This window comes from Strongylocentrotus purpuratus, unplaced genomic scaffold, assembly GCF_000002235.5.
Source record: "Strongylocentrotus purpuratus isolate Spur 01 unplaced genomic scaffold, Spur_5.0 spur5_scaffold_6, whole genome shotgun sequence".
In the NCBI taxonomy this organism is placed as follows: Eukaryota; Metazoa; Echinodermata; class Echinoidea; order Camarodonta; family Strongylocentrotidae; genus Strongylocentrotus; species Strongylocentrotus purpuratus.
This window is the reverse complement of record NW_022145612.1, coordinates 57,706,870-57,730,788: the sequence shown is the minus strand read 5'-3', so window position 1 is coordinate 57,730,788 and position 23,919 is coordinate 57,706,870. Positions and strand designations below refer to the sequence as shown.

The window sequence follows — 23,919 nt, the reverse complement described above, 5'->3', positions numbered from 1 at the left end:
TTCTTGTTCCACACATTCATTCTCTACACACAGCAGCTCATATGGGTATGATGGGACACACCAATCCTGTTATGAATGTATTAGGTGAGACATCTCATTCTGTCTGTAGTGTGTTTGTTGTTCTGTCTGTATATCCTGTTTCTGTTTGTTTGTGCTTTCAAATGTTCCAACTAATGTTCTTAAATCTATTTTCTCCCTGAATGATGGATCTTTCTTCTTATCTCTGAGATGCCATTAAACCATTGACTTTTTCAATAATTATTTTATTGATGTTATCTATGATTATTCTTTGATTATTCTCTTCTCAGATAAGAACTTTCTAATTTTTATTTGACTCATGAATTTTACGGCTTCATAAGGATTATTTTTCTTTATTTGTGAGTCTGAGTGTTATCTAAATTGTCTTTTCTCCCCTAGATATGTGAGTCTATGTAGAAAGTATAATATGAAGGTCCAATATAAAGGTCCTTTTGTACTTGTAAAGTGATTTGTGATTCAACTTGCAGTTATTGCATTGACAGTAACATCTGTCATAAACAATGAATGTGAATTCCTTTCAACTTTTCAATTGAAAATTGAAACAGAATCTAGCTTTCCTGATACACATAACTAAATATTAAGTATATATTTTAGATTATTAATGTATAGTATCATTTTGTGTTTATTTTTTATGTTTAATTCATGTATTTAGTTGATTTTATTTTTCCTTACTGTTTCAATGTGAAGTCCTTTATCATACTTTTACCAAGAGGCTTGATATTTTTTTCATTCTAGTCGGTCAGTTTGGGAGTATCCTGTTTGAGCTGCAAAGCCCTATTCTAAAAGCTTTTGAATAATTGAAGTTCTGTAGTAATTCACAATTTTGGGGTATTGAATTATACTTGGTGTTTTATAGAAGCAGTGTATACCTTTCCAAAGGAATGGCCTGCCTTACCATGTAAGTAAACTCTTTTGAGAGATTTAATGGGCCGTTTGTGGAATGCAAATCAACTGTATGGCACTGGATGTCCCAAAATTAACACAATTGAGATCATATTGTAAGCACTGTTATTAAAGTCACAATAGTATAACGCCTTGATGAAATGAAACTTCTGTAGATTGATAAGTTTAAATACCCCCTTGTCCTTTTCATGAGTTATGAGCTTGTGTAATTAACCAGATATCGAGTGCATGTACATCATTTTATTGACAGCTATATGTATATGTTCCTGTAAATGTCATGTGCCTGTGATATGTCTATGTTCATTTGTCTGTCAGTAATAAATTCATAATGACAGTGAAGATGAATATGCTTAACATCTTCTCATATTACCCATTCAAATTGTTATCTCACAAACATGAATGAAATGTTGTTCTTTCGTGTCCCTTTCCTCATGAAGTTATTGTGCCAATTACTGATGACTTTACTGAGTGATTGATTGCACATCTATTGTAAATTAACCATCTATATTCAAATAAATATTTAATGCTTCCTATTTGAAAGAACAAGGTTGAAAGCTGGTTGAGTTTCATCCCTACTTACATTGGGTGTTTAAAGAACAAACCTATTTATCACATCTGAGACATTAAAACAAAAAAACTGTTCCAAACACCCAATAAATAGAGCATAAATTAGAATGTGATTTCTTGGGGGGGGGGGGGGCCCAGGGGGGGGGGGGGGCCCAGGGGGGGGGGGCACCAATTGTATTTTCTTCCACTAGAGGGCAAGTGGGTTTGTAGGAAAATGGAAAAACATGGTTGCATGTGGAATAGTTTTAAGATTGAAGCTTGAAACATTAATCCTTTATTCTTCATAACAGTGACTCATAGTAAACCTTCTCCACCTATCCTTTTTCATATATCACTTCATATGTGATTCATGCATACTAATAGATACTAATAGATCTTAAATTCCAATATTTGTAAACAAATTTTAACAATATATATGTACTTGCCTGGATTGCATTCATTCATCGCACTCCATCAGATTGGGACTACGATTATAGCGTCGCTAACCGAACACCATCCTCAGGCAGCTTTCATACTAACCCTCGTAGGCGGAAACGTCGCGGTAAGATAGCTCTCGCCATATCCGTGGTTGTCGTCAGCTAAGTCTGTGCTCCAGCCCGCTCCCACTGCAGAACGTTTTCTTCTTCCTTTCTATGATTTTATACTCAGTCATGAGATACATGTGACTTCATTTGTTTATGCTTTGATATAATTTTAGCAGTATTCCATCTCTAATATGTTCCCCTTGTCACTTATCTCACACACAAAATTCCTTTTCAGTCACTCCACTTGTTTTTCTTTGATTTATTTTTGTATTTGATGTACTATTATTGACCATTCATTTTCAATCATGGTTTACTTTTGTTTACTGTAATAGTATGGATGAATGTAATCTAGAGTACAATTTTCAAAACTAAAATGTTACACTATTAAATAGTTGCATGCATATGTTGATGTTAATTGCGCAGTGGAAATTATGTTATCATCTAATTAATGTCCGAGCTATTTATATTATCTGGCTGTCATATGAAGATAATTGAGAGGGTTTCTACATTTCAAAATAGATTACAGCCTCTAAATCATTGGGATTTTACATGTCTCAACTATCATATAAAAATTGGGGAAAAAATGTATGAATAATTATGTGTACAGCTTTTAGGTAGCACCTAGCAAAACTTATGGAGTAAATTAAAACAAATTGTAGTGTACCGGTAATTTGCATGGGTGGTATCAAATCTGTATTTTCATTACAGCCTCCAAAGCGAACACCCATTCTTATTTCATTCCAACTGATTTCTGTTATTAATGTTTTGCCCAATTCAATGTCTCATCTATGATTTCTTGTATATTAAAGCATGTATATCAACTAGTGCAATTTAAAACATGTGTATTTCATAATTTATCAACACATGTATAAAAGCATCAAGAAAATCAATTTCTTTTATCATAGACTATATGGTTCTATTTCCAGTTTTGTTCTCTTTTGAATAATGATTTTCATATAACAAGAAAAATAAGTCTTATATTATATATTAGTAATTTGAGAGAAATATATGAAGATTTTGTCTGTGTGTGTATATAAATTCAATTTTTGTTGTTGTATGTTTGCCTTTGTGTTTGTAATGTTATGATCTAAATCACACGGTTAAGATTTTTACATGTCCCATGTTCTCCAAAATCAAACGCTTGTACCCAAATGGTTTCAAAAAGTTTAAAAGCAGAATGTTTTCTTAACTTGCATGTATATTCCCCTTGTCCAAATATTAGATAGGAGGAATAGTTTGAAACTAGGAATGATGACTACAATGATCAACTTAACCTATCTATTTAATTTAGTTCCCTAATGTCAGGGACCTACCTGTTTTTGTTATGTTTGGGTTTTGTTTTGTTTTGTTTTTTTATCTGAAGGTACTTTGTGCATTATATGACCTGTAATACACAGTATAACTTTTCAGCTACTTTTGTTTTACAACTTTTCTCTCTGGACTTATCTTCAATTCAATTTTAATGAACATGTAGTAAAAACTAATACATGTACTTCTACGTTTTTTTTTTCTTCTTCTTTTTGTATTTCTTGTGTTACATTATTTCACTTCACATACATGTTACCAACCTTGCCCCCTTGCTTTCCATGCACAAAAAAAAAAAAGAAGCAATACTTACACTTACCCTTGAGATATCTTGATCTGAATGCTTTAACATTCTATATGTACAATAAATTTTTGTATCTGTAGCCTATTATCATTATATATGTTGCTATGTCAGGCACATTGACAACATTCTCAGAAGGTTAGAAGATGGTATTGTTCTGAAATGCCTGAAATGCCTTGTGAACTAAGATGATTACTCATGTCATTAAAGTCCCCAACCCAGGTATTTCCTCCTTCCTTTCACGCTTCCAATTCCCTTGACCCATCTCCCTTCCCCTTTATTCTTCATGTACCTCCTTCATGCCCATGCCCCCTTGAAAATAATGTTAATCTTGTGTTTTGTTTTCATCCTCAGATAACGACTCTGATTCTGACAGCGATGCATCCGTTCAGCGTCAGAGAGACAGTATGTCCCTAGCTTCATCTCACTCTTCAGATGATGAGGAGTTGGCTCCCCTTCCTAATAAAGAACAGTGGAAGAGTACACCCAAGAAAGTCAATTTACCAGGTGAGGCAAACATTTGGAAAATGTCTCAGTATTTCAGAGAGGCAGGGTACCCCAGTGGTGGTTGATATAACAAGGCCTTTATTGTGTCAAAGAGGATTAGACTGTCATCAGAGAATTATCAGATTAAATTATTCCAAGTATTTTAAAGCAGGATCTAAACCGAAATTGTGAATTTATAAAAAGATTAATTTCACTTAAAAACTTGTATGATATGTTCACATTAAAATTGAAAAATGTGAAGAATGCTTTACATGTATCACATGGCTAACTTTGTGCTTTTCTGTTTCATTTCTATAACAAATTGCAATATATATATATATATTTGTTTTATATATATATTTATTTATTTAGACCTTATATATATATATTTAGACCAAATTGAATAAGCTAACAGAGGATTGACCAGTAATTTGAATAAAAACTTCAGTGTGCACCTCCTATATGTATATCACGCATGGCAGTAATGGGACTTGTTTGCATTGTAATTTGTATGAGCTTGCTTTTTGAGATGGGTCTTATTTTTCTCATTTCAGATAATATTCCTCAAACTGTGATAGCACCGGTCCATAGCACACCTAAAGGTAAGTGTATTCCAATGGTTTGATGGTGATGACGGTAATGGGATGATTGATAAAGCTGATGATAATGATATTGTGAAAATATTGTGACTAAGATTGTATTAGTAATATAAGTGATGATGATGTTAGAAATGATACATTAGTGAATGCAATGCTTTAGATGATATTGATTGTGATATAGTGATAAGGGTGAAATGATTATATCAGTTATGAAGAGAAAGCTGATAATGCGATAAATTGTGATTGTCAGGATTTTTACTTTAAGTAAGGATTGTCAGTGATAGGTTAGCATGGTCTTTGAGAGTTCTCTAATGTAACTTAGCAAAAGAAAAACTTTATCTTTGACATTACATACTTTATTTGTGCTTCAAGTATTAATTTCTTCATTTTATGTAGCATTATGTTTAAAATTCTATTCAAAATCTCTGATTTTATAATTTTATTATATGAGTTCACCTGTTTCTTTACCTTTTGTGCAGTAAAACCTTCACCAGAAATGCTTCACAAGAAAATCTATTCTGGGGATATCTTAACAAGTGATAATGAGACAAGACATAGAGCAGAGCTTAAGATATTAGATCCCAAGCTCCCTCCCCCAGAGAGTGATAGAGAAGGGAGCCAATACAGTGGCAGTGTGTCAGGTTAGTCAGGACACTTTATATGTAACCTGTACTTTGAAAAACTCTTGAGGTTAAACCAATTAATAGAATTTTGCCTTGTGAAATTTTTGTGAAAGTTTGACAAAACAGTCAAATGATAAAATAAGGGTAGAAAATTTCATTATAGATCACCAAAGTTATTTTTCCTCTTCATTTTGTCATATACATGTACTGTAAACATGTAATATAATAAAGACATACTCACTGGTTATAAAGCTAGAGAAAATTACACTTCAAGAATGCCAGATTAATCTGTGTCCATGTATTGATAAAAGGAAAAAGCAACAGCTTTCTTTTCATTTCCCCTCTCACAGCATATACATGTACATTTTGCAAATTATTTTTTTGCAGGACTATTTTTTATCTTGATAATTGCTGCATACAATGTATATCTTTAAAATTGATTTCATTTTATTTGGAAGTTTCAGAATTCATTATTATGTTCCTGCCTTCATATTTTAAAATTGTACATGATATGGTTTGCCATGTTTTTAATTCATGTTACCATTAGTTAAACTCCACCTTCATGTGTATACCATATCCTCTCCACCGACCCATCCACCCACCCTACAGGAAGCCGGACACACCTACCTGCCGTCTCCCAGCGTCCCGACATCCTGCCCTTGAAGGGTATCATGAAGACCCCTGGTAGCTCCCACAAGGGCTCACCCAACACCTCTAGCAGCTCACATAGTAGCCTGGCCAAGATTCCGGCCGATGTCATCGGACACCAGGACAAGCTGACCGTCCGACCCGCTGGCGGTCAGGGCGACAACGATTCAGAGTGCGTGCCTGTCACTGATCTTTAAATTGCCTCTTTCTAGTTTCTATTTCAAAATCAATCTCTTTCTTGATCACTTTATAAGCCCTAATTCTCGACTTAAGGTTTGTTCACATATATGCTTAGTAAGCTGCCATGGTTGTAAGTGTACTACATGAATAACAACCCATGGCAGCAGCAGCATATGTGGACAGACCTTCAATAACTTTAGTACTCTGAGGAATAGTAATTTGACCTTGACTAGGATCTAGGGGCTTTATCCAGATCTTACAATGTAGGTAGTGTAGGGAAAGGTAGTTGCACATAAATACATACCAGATTGAAAAAGGTCAAGAGTTCTCTTTAATAAGGATAAGAACCCTTTCCCCACAAAGTTGAAGTCGAAGAAACTCTACCTGTCTTTATGATGAATCAAAGGAATTTAATAGACATATCTGTTGTATATTACATATATGGTTCTCCAAAACATTCACATGTATTTGGTATTTAGATTAGAAGTACTTCTAACTTAATAAGTTTTTATTCATATAATAACGGAATCCTTTAATATGCTGCATTGTAGAGGACTCATAAATATAACAAAATATGCTGAATAGTTAGGACTCGTAAATACCCCAAAATATGATGGCAGGAACAGGGAATAGCATACAATTTAATCACTTGGTGTTTTGCCTCAAGATAAGAATTTTATGGAATAAATCCAGTTCTATTGTCTTTAATGGAAGGGATTATCCCAGTGAATGGATGCCTTAAACCATTCAGCCATCAATTTGAATGTTGTTAAGGGAGAAGGGAATGAAGAAGGCAAGACGGGCGGATGTAAATAAGACTTTTGAGCAGAAGGGTATATATAGAGGCAGTGTGTGGACAAGGAGGAGTGCATTATACTACCAGTAGTATGATGGAAAGAAACAAAATATTATGATGTGTAATTACAGAGGATGTCTTGTTTTTTAAGTGTGTGTGTTTGTGCTGTTACTATTCAGTCATTTACATGCTCTGCGTACTTACAACTTTTTCAATTGAACATATTTATAGATGGGTTTGATTTAAGTTTTTGACGGCTTGATAATGAACTATTGATTATTAATTTATGGTGCTTTAATGACAAATTTGAAATGTTGAATCAACAACCTACATGTATTGCAAAAAACAAATTGTAAAAAAGAAAAAGAAAGAAACGTGACAATGTGTTGTGGTTTGGTGTCATTGTGAAATTTGTGACTGCTACATTTTGAAGATATATATTGTATACATGTAAAAAAAAATCATGAAACTATGAATGAAATGAAAGATACACAGCGCATTAGCTTTCACAGCGAAATACATCTGAATTGTCTCATTTAATTCTCTAACACTGTCACCGACTAGAATCTGTTGTATCAATTATTATACCTCAAACTTGTACTAGAGGCATGAACTACATCTGTCTACTACTATGAATATTGCCTGTGTATTGTGATGTCGTGTAACAGTGATTTTTGTGATCTTGTATCAAAGTGCACTATAACTAATGTTTTCAGAGACGAAAAAGAGAATTCTTTACTATTTCTCCAATGCACCAATCTTCGTGCAATATCTAAGTGATTAATATTCATAGGCATTGAGGCAAATTGCAACTCATGACATCTACACGTATATGTCCTAAACTGTATAACTGCCCTGGATTGAAGAATGTAGTGTAATATGCAGAAAGCCACTTTAACTGCACTTTTAGGGGACTGGCAATCTCTGACTTATGAAGCAAATGAAAGATAAGTCCTGGGGAAGCTCCATCAGGGGGAAATGTATTCTTGTGCTACCTAGCACATATTTTAGATCAAAAAAGGTACCTGAAAAGTGTGGTAACTGTTTTCTTTTGCCTAGATATATTTTTCACTTGTGCCCTCCTCCCCAGCATCAGAAATTTGGATCCACTACTGACACCTAGTCAAAAAAGTTACCCCATCTTTCTCATTCACAATTTTTATGTTTTTATGCAAATTAAAAGAGAATATCATATCAGGTAGACTCTATGTGGTTCCTCACACAAAAGGCCATTTATGTTTATTAGGTTGGTACATAAACACAGGGGATGTAAGTTGTGACAAAATGCTAGTAGCGAAACAAAATTTAGTCCTGAGCATTAAACCATTTTACTAATTACAGTTGCCTCTGTCTGTTTCTCTTTTCTAATAGAGAGAAATGAACTGTCTGCTTATAAACAGTTAAGTCAGGGTGCAGTTTTATCAAATCCCTTGCATGTAGCCCCTTGTATCCTACCCTATTTCACATGTATGTATGTATGCCTGAAAGCTTGTCGATACACCCCAAGGCACAGAATAGTATCATATTCCTACCCTGCAACTTGCTATCTTATAATGAACAAGTACTACATATTATCTTTTCTTGAAATAGTTCTGTGAAAGGTATTTTTATTTTGTGAAAAATCTAAATATTTGTTTTTTCTTTAGAGACAAAAAAAAATGAATATTGACAATTGTATTTGTCATCGATTAAATTCATCACGATCATCATCACAACTCAAAGGAATTTACAAAGAGCAATGCTCCCTCCCCCCCATCTCCTTTTTAATTTTAATCTGCAGTTTCTTTGATACCAATGAGACTTGTTTATTTCCTAATATTGATTATTGCATTTTTAATTATGTTATCCTGTGCCTTTTAATATTTGAATGTGTTAATCACAGCATGATTTGACCTTTGTTTTGTTTTTGTTCCTTTTGTTCTCATTATTTCTCCAGTTATGTTGATATAACCTCGTAAGTAGCATAGGGATATTCCCCTTGACATACTAACTCAATACTCAATTGCGCATCATTTGAGGGTGTAGTTTGCAGATAAAATGACTTTTTCTTTTTTTTAGTTTGCAGTGGTATTCATTGGGTTTGCAATTCATTCTTATGATAGATATTTGGGAGGAATATTTTTTTCTTTCTGTCATTGATTTTGGTGAGCTTTTTCTTTATTCATTTTGCAGTTTTGCCTTCCTAATCTATTATTTTTATTGGAACTCAAAGTTGAATGTATAACTTGATGAAATATCATCTTGAAAATTTTGCAATCATTAAGGTTCATGAAAAAAATGGTTTGTGGCAAGGTTTATGGCCAGTAGGAATTATTCCTAACAATGCACCATCTCAGTTTCTCTACTATTTTCCTTATAAATGAATTGCATAGAAGTATTTTTGAGGTTTGATAATTACAGCCTATTTTTCTTCACTATTTACAAGATAGAGCATAAGTAATCATATCATTTAAAGGTTAATTGTGTTCAAATTTTGAATTTCTCATTCTTTAGACAACATTTTGCTGTGCATTTTTTTCTTTTGCAATGAGCCCTAAATTAACACTTGATATTCAAATCAGATAGTGTTTGTTTGTTTAATTTCCTATGCTGTTCTCTGGTGTGCTAAGGAGAGGCTATGGATGACATGTAGAACACAATTCATTCACCATATTTTTTAATTAATTTATTGAAATCTGAAGGAATAGTTATGCACTTCACCCTGCTACACTGTAAGTTATACAAAAGTACATGAACTCTCAAATTCTATTGTAAGGATTTAGTTTGTACTTTGTAATCTGTACAATGCGTGGAAAACCTAAACATGCCATTTTACAAGTACCGGTACTTCAATTGCAAGCTACTTGTATATTAAGGCAAAACTTCTTTTTGTAATAGACAATGTTAACTCATATTCATTCCATCAACATTATTCTGTGCATGCTGCAGCCTTTCATACTTAACATTGCATGATTGCATCTTCTTCAATATTATCTACTCAAGAAGACAATAGACACACTCTTCCAGCATATGAAATAAAAAAATTATCAGTCCTTATCTATTTGTAAAAGAAAAAGAAAGACAAATAAATTTGCCTATACCTCAAATATTCTTTATTTTGTTATTGTTATTTAATATTTGTATTTAAAGCACCTATGAAATTTTTTACTTTGCTTTTTCATTTCAATTTTTGTTTCCATTTTGTTATGTTTGCATGATTATTATTTGTATTTATAAGTTTATTTTTGTTTTTTTGTCTTTCCTTATTTTACCCCCTTCCCCTCCCTCCCTCCCTTCCCCCTAAACAGTGGTGGCAGCAGCAACGAGACATCTGTATGACAGTAGTAACCGCTGACAAACCGCAGTTGATGGAGTATAAAATTTTCAACCAACGAGGGGGCTATTGCAAATCTACTTGTACAGATAGGCTAATTTAGAAGTTCCGAACCGAGGACAAACTGGAATATTTTAACCGAGAGTGAATCACTCTTGAAAGTTGATATCAAAGTGTACAGTTTTCTTACTTGTGTATTTAGCCTGTATTTGCTCAAATATAACTGTTGTAAACCATGTGCAAATGATGTCTATATGAAATGCATGTAAATTGTACTATGATAAGAATAAGTGGCATTGAATATTTTTAAATGTCACTTATTGAAAGATTTTGTTTCTTTCTTTCAAGAGGGTGTCTATGATTTGATCTGAAATCTTTTGATATTTGAATGAATTTAATGAGTAATTTATTAAGATATATTGATTTCTCTAAATGTATGCTTTTTTGATAGTACGAAATGAAATAACCATGTCCATCAAATTTCTGACAAGTACGCGAAGTGATATGTAAATTATTTGTACAGTACTAGTTAAGAAAAGTTCTCTTAATATAAGAAGTACAAGTTGATCATGAGGAAAGATCTTTCTGCCACGTGTAAATTTATTCAAGTTAATCATCTGTCTTGTGTACCATACCACATGGGAATCAATGAAAGCAAAAAAAACATAGTGACCAGAATTGAAAACCATGGCTGAGTTTGGCCACTTCCTGGCGTCATCTACATCAAGGATTCAGTTTTTTTTTAATGAAGAATGTGCACAGCTTTAGTTGTGTTGAGAATATCAAGCCTCAAAATGTCAAAAAAGCAGGTCTGTCAAAAAACATAAAAATGTAATTATCCAATAAAATAATCAGTGATGCAAATAAGTTGATGTTATCTATACAGTTAAATGATTATTTCATCCATCATGATTCAGTGATGTTTTACTCTTGCAATGCTTGTACAAAATTGATTTCTTTTAAAATGTGTGTGTTTCTTCAAAATCACTGCTAAGCAGCATTTTCTTTGATTTTTGTCTGTCTTTATTGTTTTTTTTATTATTACTATTTTTGCTATAAACATTCTTATGTAATCATGTGTGTTTGAACTAGGTATGAATTATCGCACTAGCTACCCTGATAATGATCATTTTGTTGTATAAAATGCCTTGCCATGTTTAAAGTATTTGTATATTTTGGTTAGCACATTTCTTAAAAAGATATATTGAATTTCTAATGTTGAAAGTAATGGAAGAGACCGTATCAGATTATATAGCAAGATCTTCATGAGTTTCTACCACTCCTGATTTGTGTAATTATATATCTAAAAGTAGCTTATTTCTCCTGTTGAAATTTATTTTTTAGATAGATAGAATAAATATTCACCTTTCCCTGTATTCACAACAATGGAAATGATTTGTATAAATTTGTATTATTTTGCAAGAAAAATGGCCAAAGACTTCGTATTTTAAGGCAATAGACCATTTAATAATGCCAGCACAGCTGTAAAAAAAATAGAACCAAATGTCCCTTGTGTCACCTTTATTGATGTCTGCTTTGCATAATTCCAGAAAGCTGCATGTGATGCAGAATTGCACAAGAATAAATATGAATCTGTGAAATAATTTTCTGTTGGTTGTTCCGTATTCATGGTGTCGGGGGGACTACTAATATGGTCTTCCCTTTCTGAAATTTCTTAGATGCCAAACCACTTTTTGTTGGAAATTAACGACCAGATTTTCTGCAGTAATATAATAAAACTGTAAAAGAGCCATATTGGGTAGGACACGTTTTAGGTGACAGATACAAAACAGGGAATGTTGGAAGTATTACAGTGTCTGGATTCACTCTGTACTTAATTATAAGGTCCCAATTATTTCGTCTCTGTTTACTCTTTAAATTTCAGCGACGTTTTTACCACTTAGTCTCTACTGTGTGAAATATTTCTTTCACAGAATTGATCATTATTTGTTGCAATTCTACCGTTTTTCTTTTGTTTTTATATGGTCGTGCTACGACTTTTGAGTTTTGATACCTTGTGCTGTGTAACAGATTACTAAATAATTAATGGTACTAAGATTTCCTCTTTCAAAATACAATGATCATGATGTGTACTTATATTTGGTACATGTGCTTGTAAATATTGGTTTTAAATGAATGTATTGTAAATGTCAAGAAATATTTGTATTCTATGTGCAGATGTTATAGCATCGGCTGCATTTTGTAAGATAAAAGAAAGATGCTTAAATGTATACCGTAAGTCACAAGACACCTAATGGAGGACGAATACTGTACGACACTGAATTTGAAGAAGACAATATTTGATAAAGGAGGATAAGAAATTGAATAGTGAATAGAACAGTTTTCAAATCTTTATTATTTGCATTTGAATATGAATTTTGTTTGTATTTCTCTTTTGTCATTTTAAATGCTTAAAATGATTTAATACTCGAATGTAATTTGTGATTTCTTCTGAAAATATGATTTGAATTATGCAATTTTGTTATCTTCCATTCAAAATGACTCAGTGAGCATCCAAGTTAGGCTTCCTGCATTTCACTCTTTCTTTCTTTATGTTCTTATTTGTTACATTTTTGCCCAGAAAATAAGTTTGATGTCAACGTTTGTATTCATTAGAAGTTAATAAGTTAAGTAGCAAGACATCACTGTAGAATTGAATAGATATCTTCTGTTCAGAGTCCAAGCTGACCATATCTTCTTTTTTTCTCTCTCCACCATGCACAAACATGCATTCGCACTTTTAGATAGGGGAGTTGATAAAGATAATTATAGATAGACATGCAAGATTTAAACACCACTTTCTTCCTTTTAAAAGATAGTAACAAAGGCCCTTGCACATTGCAAAGAATAATTTGGCATACAATTTGTTTTTGTTTACAGATTGTAGCCATTTATCCTTTTCTGTATAGTAAAATTGAAAAACTTATCATTTGAAGATGATTGTCATCTTTCTTCCGTTCACATTCTTCTTCCAATAAGAAATCTATAAAAAAAGCAACACTTTGGTCAGCCTTTATGAGCACCTGTTTTTAATACTGTTATAATGTGTGTCTTAAAAATATGACTGATGTTTTCACAAAACAAGGATCATTGGATTAACATTTATTGTTGAATTTAAGTTTAACCAATGTTGTGTCTTAAAAAGAGAAATGACTTTGTATTCCTTGTGTTGATCATAAACCCTGTAGAACATTGATTAGCTAACCAATGACTGTACACTGTGCTCTTGTAGTCTCTATGGAAGATATGTTCAAATGTAGTCACATCTTTTTGGACTGTCGGTTGTTCACTTGTCTTGCTTAGCTTGCTGTAGATGTAAGATAAAAAACTGAGAATTAAAAAAATGCAGTCATTCTTGTCAAAAATTGAAATATACCATTCCTGTTTCTTTTTTATGTATGAGTCTTGTGGAGAGTTTTTTTTACAAAGTCATAGGGAGAAACGGCTCAATAGCCCTTGGCCATCTCTAAAGGCATCGTTTAAATCTGAGATGCACGGCCCTATGTGTTTTCAGTGTCTGCGATATGTTGTAATATTGAAGCCCTAAAAAAATGCGCTTCAAAATGATCATGAAGTGCCTCAAAAAAGTAAAAATCTTTGAGTGACCGGTTTTACCATACTCATTTTCCCCAGTCACTAGCCTGTAGTGTTATTAAAAATGTTAGGAAAACAAATTCTGAAATTTCTTATTCCTATCCTAGATATAATCAAACAGGCGAATGGCTTGTAAAAGTCATGGGATTCATGTATGACCTGAAGGTTTATACCTATGATTGCAGTATGAGCAAAATCCACGATTTTTTTGGTAAGAATCTGAGGCAAAGTTACCCAATCCCTTTAAGCCGTTTTTTCTCAACAGGTAATTAAGAAAATATAAACATCACACATCAAATAATTATATTTACAAATATGTATTTATTCTGCATGTACTTAATAATGGTCACTAGGAAAGGACAAATTAAATCAAAATAACAAAAGAAATATGGGAACAATTCATACTCGCCTATGAATAGACGTGCCATACTTGTCATATAGCTCTTTTTGTCTATTTAGAGACCTGAATTTTGTTCTTTCAACTGGAGTAACAAATATGTATGAACAAAAAATGTAGTGTACATCAGAAACTAAAAAAACAAATATATGTTTAGAGAGATGTAGGAATACACATATCCAATATTTAAGTAAATTTGAAGGAATTATACATAAGTTGTCTGATGCTTGCCACGGACACATAAATATATTTCATTAAAATCAACTAAGTTAGAAGAAGAAAAAACCTAAAACTGAAAAGTCTGTTATGAATTATTATTTATATGCTTGATATTACCCTTTAAAGGGACTCCTCATAACCCATACTTATAAATTCAAAATAAATTTTACACTGTTGAAACACTTTCAATATGGAATGTAAGCTGAAAACGAGCATAAGTTACATCATACTTTTCTCAAACTTGAATTTGCCATAGAAAAAAGTGAATGGCAAGAAATACAAGAATTCTTTCATTAATATATTTGAAATATACCCCTTTAACAATTAGGCTTGGGAGGAATTGAAATATGTTGAGAAGTTATGTAGTTACATAAATAAATACAAGCACTTTAATCCATCTGAGGTCTTCACTTTTAGAATATATGGCACCATAGTGTCAAAAGTAGTCAAAATTTGACGATATCTTACAAGAGTATCTGAAGATTTGTATTCAAATTTACTTTATATGAAACAACCTTGACAAAATTCATAAAGACAAAAGCATAACATTTTGACAGGCTATCATAATTGAGGATCTATTGGACCATTACAGATAATGTAATATTTTAAACATTTTAAAAGAATCTATATTTCGTAGAGCATTATTAAGATCTAACACAGAGTGAAATTCTATAGTATAAAAAGAAACGAACAACACAAAGAAATAAATGACAAACGACAAAGAGAGAACAACAGACATCAGTGGCAGGGCTAAAGGGCATAAACTGCACTATTGTTTGTACAATGTATACTGCATTAGTGCCCATTTAACTCTGACAAAATAAAACATCGGTTGAGAACAAGAAGGTAATAAAAGCAATCCTCTAAACAATTTTTACAGCTTACATGGCCAAGAAATACCTTAAAAAGTTTCAAGTTTATTTCCTCTAGATTTATATATCCACTTGTATTTTCAAAACAGATTCTATTAATTGAATAGCATTGAAAAGCAGCTTGAGGTTTGACACGACTGCAAAGGTGGTTTCAACGGTTTCAGATATCAATTTAATTTCTTAACCTTTAATCATAGCTCTAAGGTTCAACCTCTTTGAGATGAATATACCATCACTGATTTCTTTCATATCACAGTGTATATGACATTAGAAACTATAAGGTAATGATTTACATTAATCTTAGTGGAATGTAAAATTTAAACTTTCACCAAACCACTAAACCTTTCAAGAGGGTCAGTTCAATTTGAGAAAATAATTATGTAAATCATATAATCCTACTTGTCCTACAACCAGTGATCAAATTGATACTCGTATGATAAACTGATTGTACATCAGAGACCACTTAAAAGTTCCCATTAATGTGCATTATCATCATCACATTCAAGTGTGTATATCTTGTGATGACATATTAGTGGTTTAGCACCATATTGAACCTACCCCTCAATTTTGATCGGTCAACTGTAAGACGCTACCTTTTGTGAACCTTCTCTTCTTGTTCTCAACCGACTACTGTATAAGCCAATATTTTCATGACTAGACTATTCCGCAGATGACAGGGAAACAGATATTTACACTAGATCTTCTTTTCATGGTATCAACACATGCCACTTGCAATACATCTTCACACCTGCAATTCCAGCTCAGAAAACTTTTATATTCACACATGCATTTTGTGTTGTTGAATTCCTTACCCTACAATGATTTGTGAAATTCAAGCAAATAAAATCCTCATGAAAATAATGGCTTATACAATATTGATCTTATCTACAAAGCGAGTATTTTCATTGTTCAGGTTGTGGCTCTGTAGCTGTAATGGCCGGTGATTGGGTGGTTTGAGACTGACCTTCTCCCTTGTTCACATCGCTTACACACACCCACTGGCCCTCCAGTGATTCCTTCCATAAGCTCACCTGTGTTGTGCAAGGATAGAAACAATGTATTATTTTCATTAATAGACCAGTTTGGAGTATCAATTACAAACAAAATATTCACAGATCTTTAAGAATGGAAAGATGCCACTTTGTGCATTTTGAATGACCACTTCAAAAGTAATGGAGGTGCTTCATAAATAACTCTAGTTTATACTTTTCTTAACATTATTGTGCTGAACTAATGTCCCACTATTTAGAACACAATGATACTTTACAATTTTTCATACAAAGTACCTATCCCAATCATAAAAACAAAGCTGGCCAATTGGCAACTTATCACAGCTGCACATTTCTTTGTATCAAGAGATGGGCAAGTAGTTTACAAGAAAATTGCTTTCCTGCCAAACATTGTTTTTGTTTTCAATTTGTTTTAACTTCATCTCTAATAAGATTGATCATGGATTAACTTTTGTAGTTCAAAGTATTATATTCTGGTTGCCACAGTTAGAGTCTAAAAATACTTGACCATTGCACTAATGGTATTGGGAGTTGCACTAACTCCAAATAGACAATATCTTCAACACTAAAGCTCATTGAATTCATCTGTCTCTTACCTTATTATCTCCCCCTGATACTGCCAGAATGTTACCAGTCACCGACCAGCTTACATGCCACACAACATCACTAAATTTATTCAGAATCTGAAAATAAAACATAACATAATAATGTTTGTTATGCGTGTAAACAGCCTGAAATCCATAAAAAAGACAAAGAATTGTAATTTGTATTTGTACTGTGAATAATTTAGTCAAATCTTTTTATTTTCAATTGTTTCTTCACTTGCAAAGACGAGAATGCCCATATGTTACTTATAGGTTGTAACAATATTTTTCTCTCCTGTATTACAGTAGTTAAACTACTATGCTATTTAAAAAATAACACTTTTTTAGCACACGGGTGAATAAAAAAACGAAATAAAGAATCGGGAGAGGAGAATCTACAGTATGATAGTGCCAAGTGTCTGAAGAACTCACCTTGGGTGTCCATGTACTACCGGTGCCTTCATCGTTGGTCCAGATGATAACCCTACAGTCCTGTGAGCAGGTTGCTATGACACTGTGAGGAAGACCAATAGAGGGCGCCCATGCAACGTCTCGTACCCAGTCACTGTGTGCCTCCAGTACATGCTCATCCTTCCACTCCCCATTCTCCTCCCTGCATCATGCAAATAATATTGTTTTACATATCAAGAATTGAAAGACATACTCTACGATTGCGAAGAACAAAATACATTTTACATTACACATTTGCATGCTGCAAGTGATAAATATTTAAAAGAAAACAAATCTTTAAGTCTGAAATACAATAGCATAAAAATTACACCACAAACTTTCAGTATAGGAGTCCGCAGCTGAGCATATTGAATGTGTGTGTGTGTGATTGGGTTTTTACAGACATGTATTAGCTATGATTATTTACACCAATGGAGGACGGACCTTTAACTTCAACATCTGAAATGCATGACTCAGTTTCTAATTGCAGTCCACCAGACCCAATTTGTAGGCCGAAACAATGAGCAGACCAAGTAAATACATCTCTGACAAACACACTTCTCCCTATAATTAGTAATACAATAGACTTACTTCCAGACTTTGACAAGATTATCACATCCTCCGGTCACAAAGCGTCTGACGAGGTTTGGTTTCTGACCAGTGGGAGGTTCAATGAGAGAACCAGGCTCTACAGCTGGAGCCCAACTCACTGAATTACAACCAATCTGAAATATAAGCAAGTCAATCTAATGGTCATCATCAGTATCAGTAAATGCATAATGTATATAATTCATGGTATTTCCTTATTATTTTTGATTTATCTGGAGAAGAAAAAAAAACTGTCTTGAAAAAAAAGCCTGCTATTGGCAAATGACAAAATACCTCTTGCATGCAACATTTCACTCCAAGTCCTATCCAAAATCTAATGACTTTAAACTGGAAAGCTTACACATCTTTAAGATATATATATATATATATATATATATATATATATATATATATATATATATATGTTCACTTATGGTTTTATGTATTACATGGTGTGACAGTAAAAACAAAAATAAAGATCAAAGAAAGGACAAGACAGGAAACAGATAGACAGAGACATAGACAATGACATAAAGAGAGGAGAGAAATAGAGAGAAAGAATAAAGAGAGAAAGGGAGAAAGAGAGAAAGGAGAGAGAGAGAGAGAGAGAGAGAGAGAGAGAGAGAGAGAGAGAGAGAGAGAGAGAGAGAGAGAAAGAGAGAACAAGATATATAGACAATGAAAAAAAAAATGATCAGTCTTACAGCATGAGCATCCTTGACCTTCTGTGAATCCCATTTGCCATCATTGTGCGTAAGGACCGAGACTGATCCATCAGATGAGGCTGCAGCCAAGACTAGACCAAACTCACTAGGAGCCCACTGTACAGAGTTTACTGTGTAAAAGAAAGAAAGAAAGAATGTATCCAAGTTGTTACACATTAGAATTATCCACTCAACAAGAAGATGTGCCCCTCTCATGGGCTGGTGGCAAATCATGCCCAAGAATAGAGCAATACAATGAGTGTTTGGACTCAAAAGATCTTCATTTATTCTTCTAGCAACAGCGGTCTATCATGAAATCTTTATTCATGGAAGATATTTCCTGCCTATTTTATTGAAGAAACAGATTTGTATAAACAATTTTCAATGTCTAGATTCTATTTATGCCAATTTTTGGAAAAGGTGGTGGCTCGGAGGATGATAGTTTCGTTTTGCGTATGGGGCAGAATCCCGATTAAAACCTGTCAACATTTCCTCTGAAAAAACACCTCATCATCATTTAATAAAGGCAGTCACAATCAACATTCCAAGCACTTTCAAGACTGCATTCTAAACAAAAGATCTCTCAAGGTAAAAGTAAAAGACTGGTAAAAAAAAAGAAGCTAATTTTTGTATAGCCCTGTATAGTTGAAGTAGGTGTGGATCTCTAACCTGATGATTCATGGTTGCCGTATTCATAGAGTTTATCCCAAGCACCATTGGTTTCTTTCCAGATGATCACCTTCCGATCGTAGGAGCAGGAAGCCAGGATGTTGCCGTACATGGGATGGGCCCAAGCCACCTGCCAAACTGGACCTTCATGACTGCAAAGACAGAAAAATGTACACAAATAACAATTTTACTTCTGCAGAATATAAAGCCTTTTTAAATATGATTAACATGGTACATGTACCTACCTCAAAAGCAATAGCTGCAGCAAAAGAAACAAAGAAGGGCCTTAGCCACCAGCCATTGCTAACCCTTCATGACAGCATGGGCGGAGAAATGTAGATATTTAGCCATTTTTACTTTGCAGATTGTTTTCAGTTTCAGTTTTCAGTTTATTTTCATATTTCTCACATGTTGTATAGTACATCATTACATATAGCATGTTACATTTTGAACTCATTTTAGGATGCGTTTATACAAAAAAAAAAAGAATGATACATAAGACTAAGTTGAATAAGGGAAGAAATATGATGGAGCCTAAAGAGAAAGCAATGCTTGTAGGTCATAGGCTCCGAAAGTTACAACAATGACATAGTCTTGTGTATATTTAAAAAAAAACGTAATTTAATTAAGTTGAAACTTATTATGAAGAAAAATAAACAATATTCATACACTTAGCAATATTTGTATAACATTTTCACTACCCGTACGCAATGGCAATTCACAGGGTAACAACAGCAAACTAAAAGAAACATTCAGTTTGAACATCGACAGTAATTATTAAAAGTAACATCAAGCTTCTTCTACCATTAAAGCGTAATTGCTTAGGAGATGACATTTCAGCTTGCGCTTGAACGAATATAGTGAGGTTGATTCTGTGAATTCAATGGGGAGGTCATTCCAAAGTTTAGGGCCCGTAAAAGTGATATTTTTTTGAGCAAACAAAGTTCGTGTAAGGGGAAGGTGAAATAGGTTACGTTGGCGAGTGGAATAAGAATGGATTGTATTATTTCGTACGAAGAGTGCACAAATAACAGCAGGTAACTCATTTATAGTTAATTGATGCATAAACACTCCTACGCTGTACACATACACATCACCAATTCGGAGAACTTTGTTATTAAAAAACAGTTGACTAGTATGGGAAAGGAATCCCGCATGATTTATGTTTCTTATTGCCCGTTTTTGAATAATGAGAAGTTTTTCAAGTTGGTCTTTGGTCCCGTTTCCCCAGGCAAGAATACCGTAGTTAAGGTAAGGTAAAATTAAGGTGTTATACAGAGATAACAAAATATGGGTTGGGAACTCGTGTTTTAGTTTATTTAAAATACCTGTGTTTCTAGAAATCAGCTTGCACAAATAGTTAACGTGTATCTTCCATGATAAATCACTGTCAATGTAGATACCAAGAAATTTTGTGGATTCGGCCTGGTTTAAATTTGTATTGTCTATTAAAATATTACCGGGTAGGGATTTTATACAATTGCTAAACAGCATAAAGTGGGTTTTACTGACATTTAATGATAGTTTGTTTGCATTTATCCATGCTTGTATCCGCTTAAGTTCACTATTAACGGTCCTCAGGAGATATTGAGGGTTACGATGTGAATAAAAAATATTAGTGTCGTCTGCAAAGAGAATAAAAGACATTATTTCAGACGAATTTCTGAAGTCATTGATATATATTACAAATAATAACGGACCCAATAATGAACCTTGTGGGACACCACATGATACTGATCTTTGATAAGAATCGTGACCATTAATACTAACATACTGTTTTCTGTCTGTGAGATAATTCCTGAACCACTCCAAGGCCTTTCCTCGAATCCCATAATGGGATAACTTGTACAGTAATATATCATGATTAATAGTGTCAAAGGCCTTGGAGAAGTCCAGGAAAATACCCACAGTATGGGCCATATCGTCGATAGCATGAGCTACTTTATCTAAAAACATGAGTAATGCATGGGTTGTAGAGTGTTTCTGCCTAAACCCAAATTGGGTATCAGACAGAATATCAAAATCAATAAGAAACTGCATTGTTCGAGAGTACATCAATTTTTCAAGTATTTTGGAAAAAAGACGTGAGCAGAGAAATAGGGCGATAATTTCCAATGTCTTGCGCGTTCCCCTTTTTAAAAATTGGAATAACTTTAGCTATTTTCATCTTTTTGGGTACGATGCCATTCATTATTGACAGATTAAGCAAATGGGTAAGAGGGGAAACTATTTCACCTATTATTTCTTTAATATAAAATTTGTAATACCGTCGTTCCCTGCGCTTTTTTTTGTTTTCATATTTTTAACTATATCGATTACTTCATGCTCCAGAATGGGGGTGCAGAACATTGAATTAGTGTTTTTCGTTTCCAGGAAATATTGAAAATGCAAATCGGATACAGGAATATTTTGAGCAAGATTTGGGCCAATGTTAGCAAAATAATTATTAAATTCCTCTGCTATAACAAGAGGATCTTGAATTCGGTTTTCGTTTATCATAATATTTGAAATATGAGTTGAGACTCGCCTGGATTTCAGAACGTTATTTATCACCCTCCAAGTGTTTTTTATATCACCTTTATTCACGTTAAATTGTTTAGTAAAGTAATTCTTTTTTGCTAGTCGTAACGAGGTGGTTAGGATGTTACGATAGCGAGAATATTTCAATTTGGACTTAACTGTATGATTTTTTTTATATTTGTAATAGAGGGTGTTCTTCCTGTTGATAGATTTCAGGAGAGATTTTGAAATCCACGCGAGTCTAGGATGTTTTTGTAATTTGAGCAATTTTGTTGACGAGTAGGAAAAGAATTGAGAGTAAGCATTAATATTTCCATAAAGTTATCAAATGAAGTATCCACGTCATCACAATTATACACTGCATACCAATCAGTTATGGTAAGTGCTTCCTTAAGTCTACGAAGGTCGGGGTCCGATAAATAACGGATACCCGAGCATTTGTTTGTATTGGGATTAGAATGGGAAATTACATTCGAAATTACAGTATAAATCGGAAAGTGATCGGAGATATCAGTGACAATAACGCCGGATTTGACGATAGGAGTTCCACTTACGAAGATATTATCAATTAAGGTGGCTGAATATTCAGTGATTCTAGTTGGTTTGGTAATTGTTGGGGCAAAAGATTTGGATAGCATCAGATCCAAGAAATCTTGGCAACTCGTATTCTCGTCACATTGTAATAAGTTTAGGTTAAAATCTCCCATTATTATGCATATCTTGTTATTCAGTGAAGGCGAAGATAATATTGTATGTATTTTTTCGATAAAGTCTTTAGGAATGGAATTGGGAGGTTTGTAAATCTCACCAACAATTATATTTTTCTTTCCAGGAAGTTTAATTTCGATAAAGATACTTTCCATTATATTAGATAACACACTCAATTCTTCAATTAGCTCGTAATCCAGTCCCTCTGTGACGTATAAACCCACTCCCCCGCCCCTTTTTTCGGTTCTGCTATTTGTGACAAGAGTAAGACCATTGATTGAAAAAAGGGAAGAGGGTATGTCTCTAAGCCACGTTTCAGATAAACCGATAACCGAGAATTTGGGTTTGAGTTCGTTTACAAGTAAAACAAATTTGTCAAAGTTCTTGTTTAGGCTTCTGATGTTACAATGTAATAAAAGCAGGTCGCTTTTTAGGTTATTGTTCGCGTCCGCAATAAAATTATTTATTGACAGATAATCGGAAGATATATTGTTTACTCGAGCATCGTCCAAATCGAAATCAAAACGTAGTTCTTGCGTTTCTAAATTGAGTTCATTAATGTCAACATTATCAGCACCTTCACTATTTAACGAGGAATTGGTAGTCAGGCTGTCGTCAAGAGACTGATCAAAGGGTGCATTTCCATGCACAGAATCTATGTTACAGTTGATACTCATTGTAGAACATAGAAATTAACATTTGAAAGAATTGCAAGTACAGATGTTTATATAATAAGTCGTGAATCAAAACATTTCCGTTTAAGCTCGAATGAAATACGTAAGGTGAAATACCAGAGCGCACAGGTAGTGAATTTACATATGCTAATAAGTACAGAGTAAGGTTGAAAATATGCTGAAAGTTGATCAAATTCATCATAATATGTATTAAACAGTAGCCGCTTGTGTGATCAAGCGGGAAACACACGTAGTAAATATAATGACTAAACTGAAAACAGTTTGAAGATAAGATCTTAATCATTTCAAATTTCTGGTAATTCCCCTCCGCACACAATTAATAATAAACCAATAATTCTAATTCAATGTGATAATATCAACAACAAAAAATGGTGGGGGTAAATGGAGCAGATATTGAAGAGCAGGAAAAGAGGGTGGAAAACAGGTGCAGTAAAACAGGGTAGATAATATCTCTGCCATAAACAAAAAGTTGATTTCTTTGGCAACTTGCTACCTGGCTAATGTATAGAAGAGACATGGCAAATAATTTCGCGAGTATGTACAGTAATATAACGTAATGTACATGACCTCTTCTATTGATCGTCGATTACATTCTGAAAACAACTAGGGGAGAATAATACAATCT

The 23,919-nt window shown here is 33.5% G+C and overlaps 2 protein-coding genes across 2 annotated transcripts in view; one reads left to right on the top strand and one right to left on the bottom strand.

Annotated features, from left to right (window-relative positions):
• Nucleotides 1-11,314, top strand: part of LOC580222 (cadherin EGF LAG seven-pass G-type receptor 2) — a 64,865-nt gene extending 53,551 nt beyond the window's left edge. Inside the window, exons 26-33 of the mRNA XM_031000089.1 lie at nt 37-84; nt 1,967-2,050; nt 3,994-4,146; nt 4,680-4,727; nt 5,204-5,365; nt 5,957-6,167; nt 8,908-8,925; nt 10,259-11,314. Coding sequence (XP_030855949.1) covers nt 37-84; nt 1,967-2,050; nt 3,994-4,146; nt 4,680-4,727; nt 5,204-5,365; nt 5,957-6,167; nt 8,908-8,925; nt 10,259-10,289 — 755 coding nt within the window. The 3' untranslated portion in view covers nt 10,290-11,314. The remainder of the gene's footprint in view (nt 1-36; nt 85-1,966; nt 2,051-3,993; nt 4,147-4,679; nt 4,728-5,203; nt 5,366-5,956; nt 6,168-8,907; nt 8,926-10,258) is intronic.
• A 3,731-nt stretch (nt 11,315-15,045) lies between these two features.
• On the bottom strand, nt 15,046-19,528 carry LOC580162 (protein SEC13 homolog; the record flags this gene model as incomplete). The annotated part of the gene is made up of 6 exons (XM_031000088.1): nt 15,046-16,397; nt 16,973-17,059; nt 17,393-17,573; nt 18,002-18,135; nt 18,703-18,833; nt 19,372-19,528. Coding segments are annotated over 6 exons (819 nt in total), but the record flags the coding sequence as incomplete, so codon positions are not given.
• Between the last annotated feature and the right edge of the window lie 4,391 nt (nt 19,529-23,919).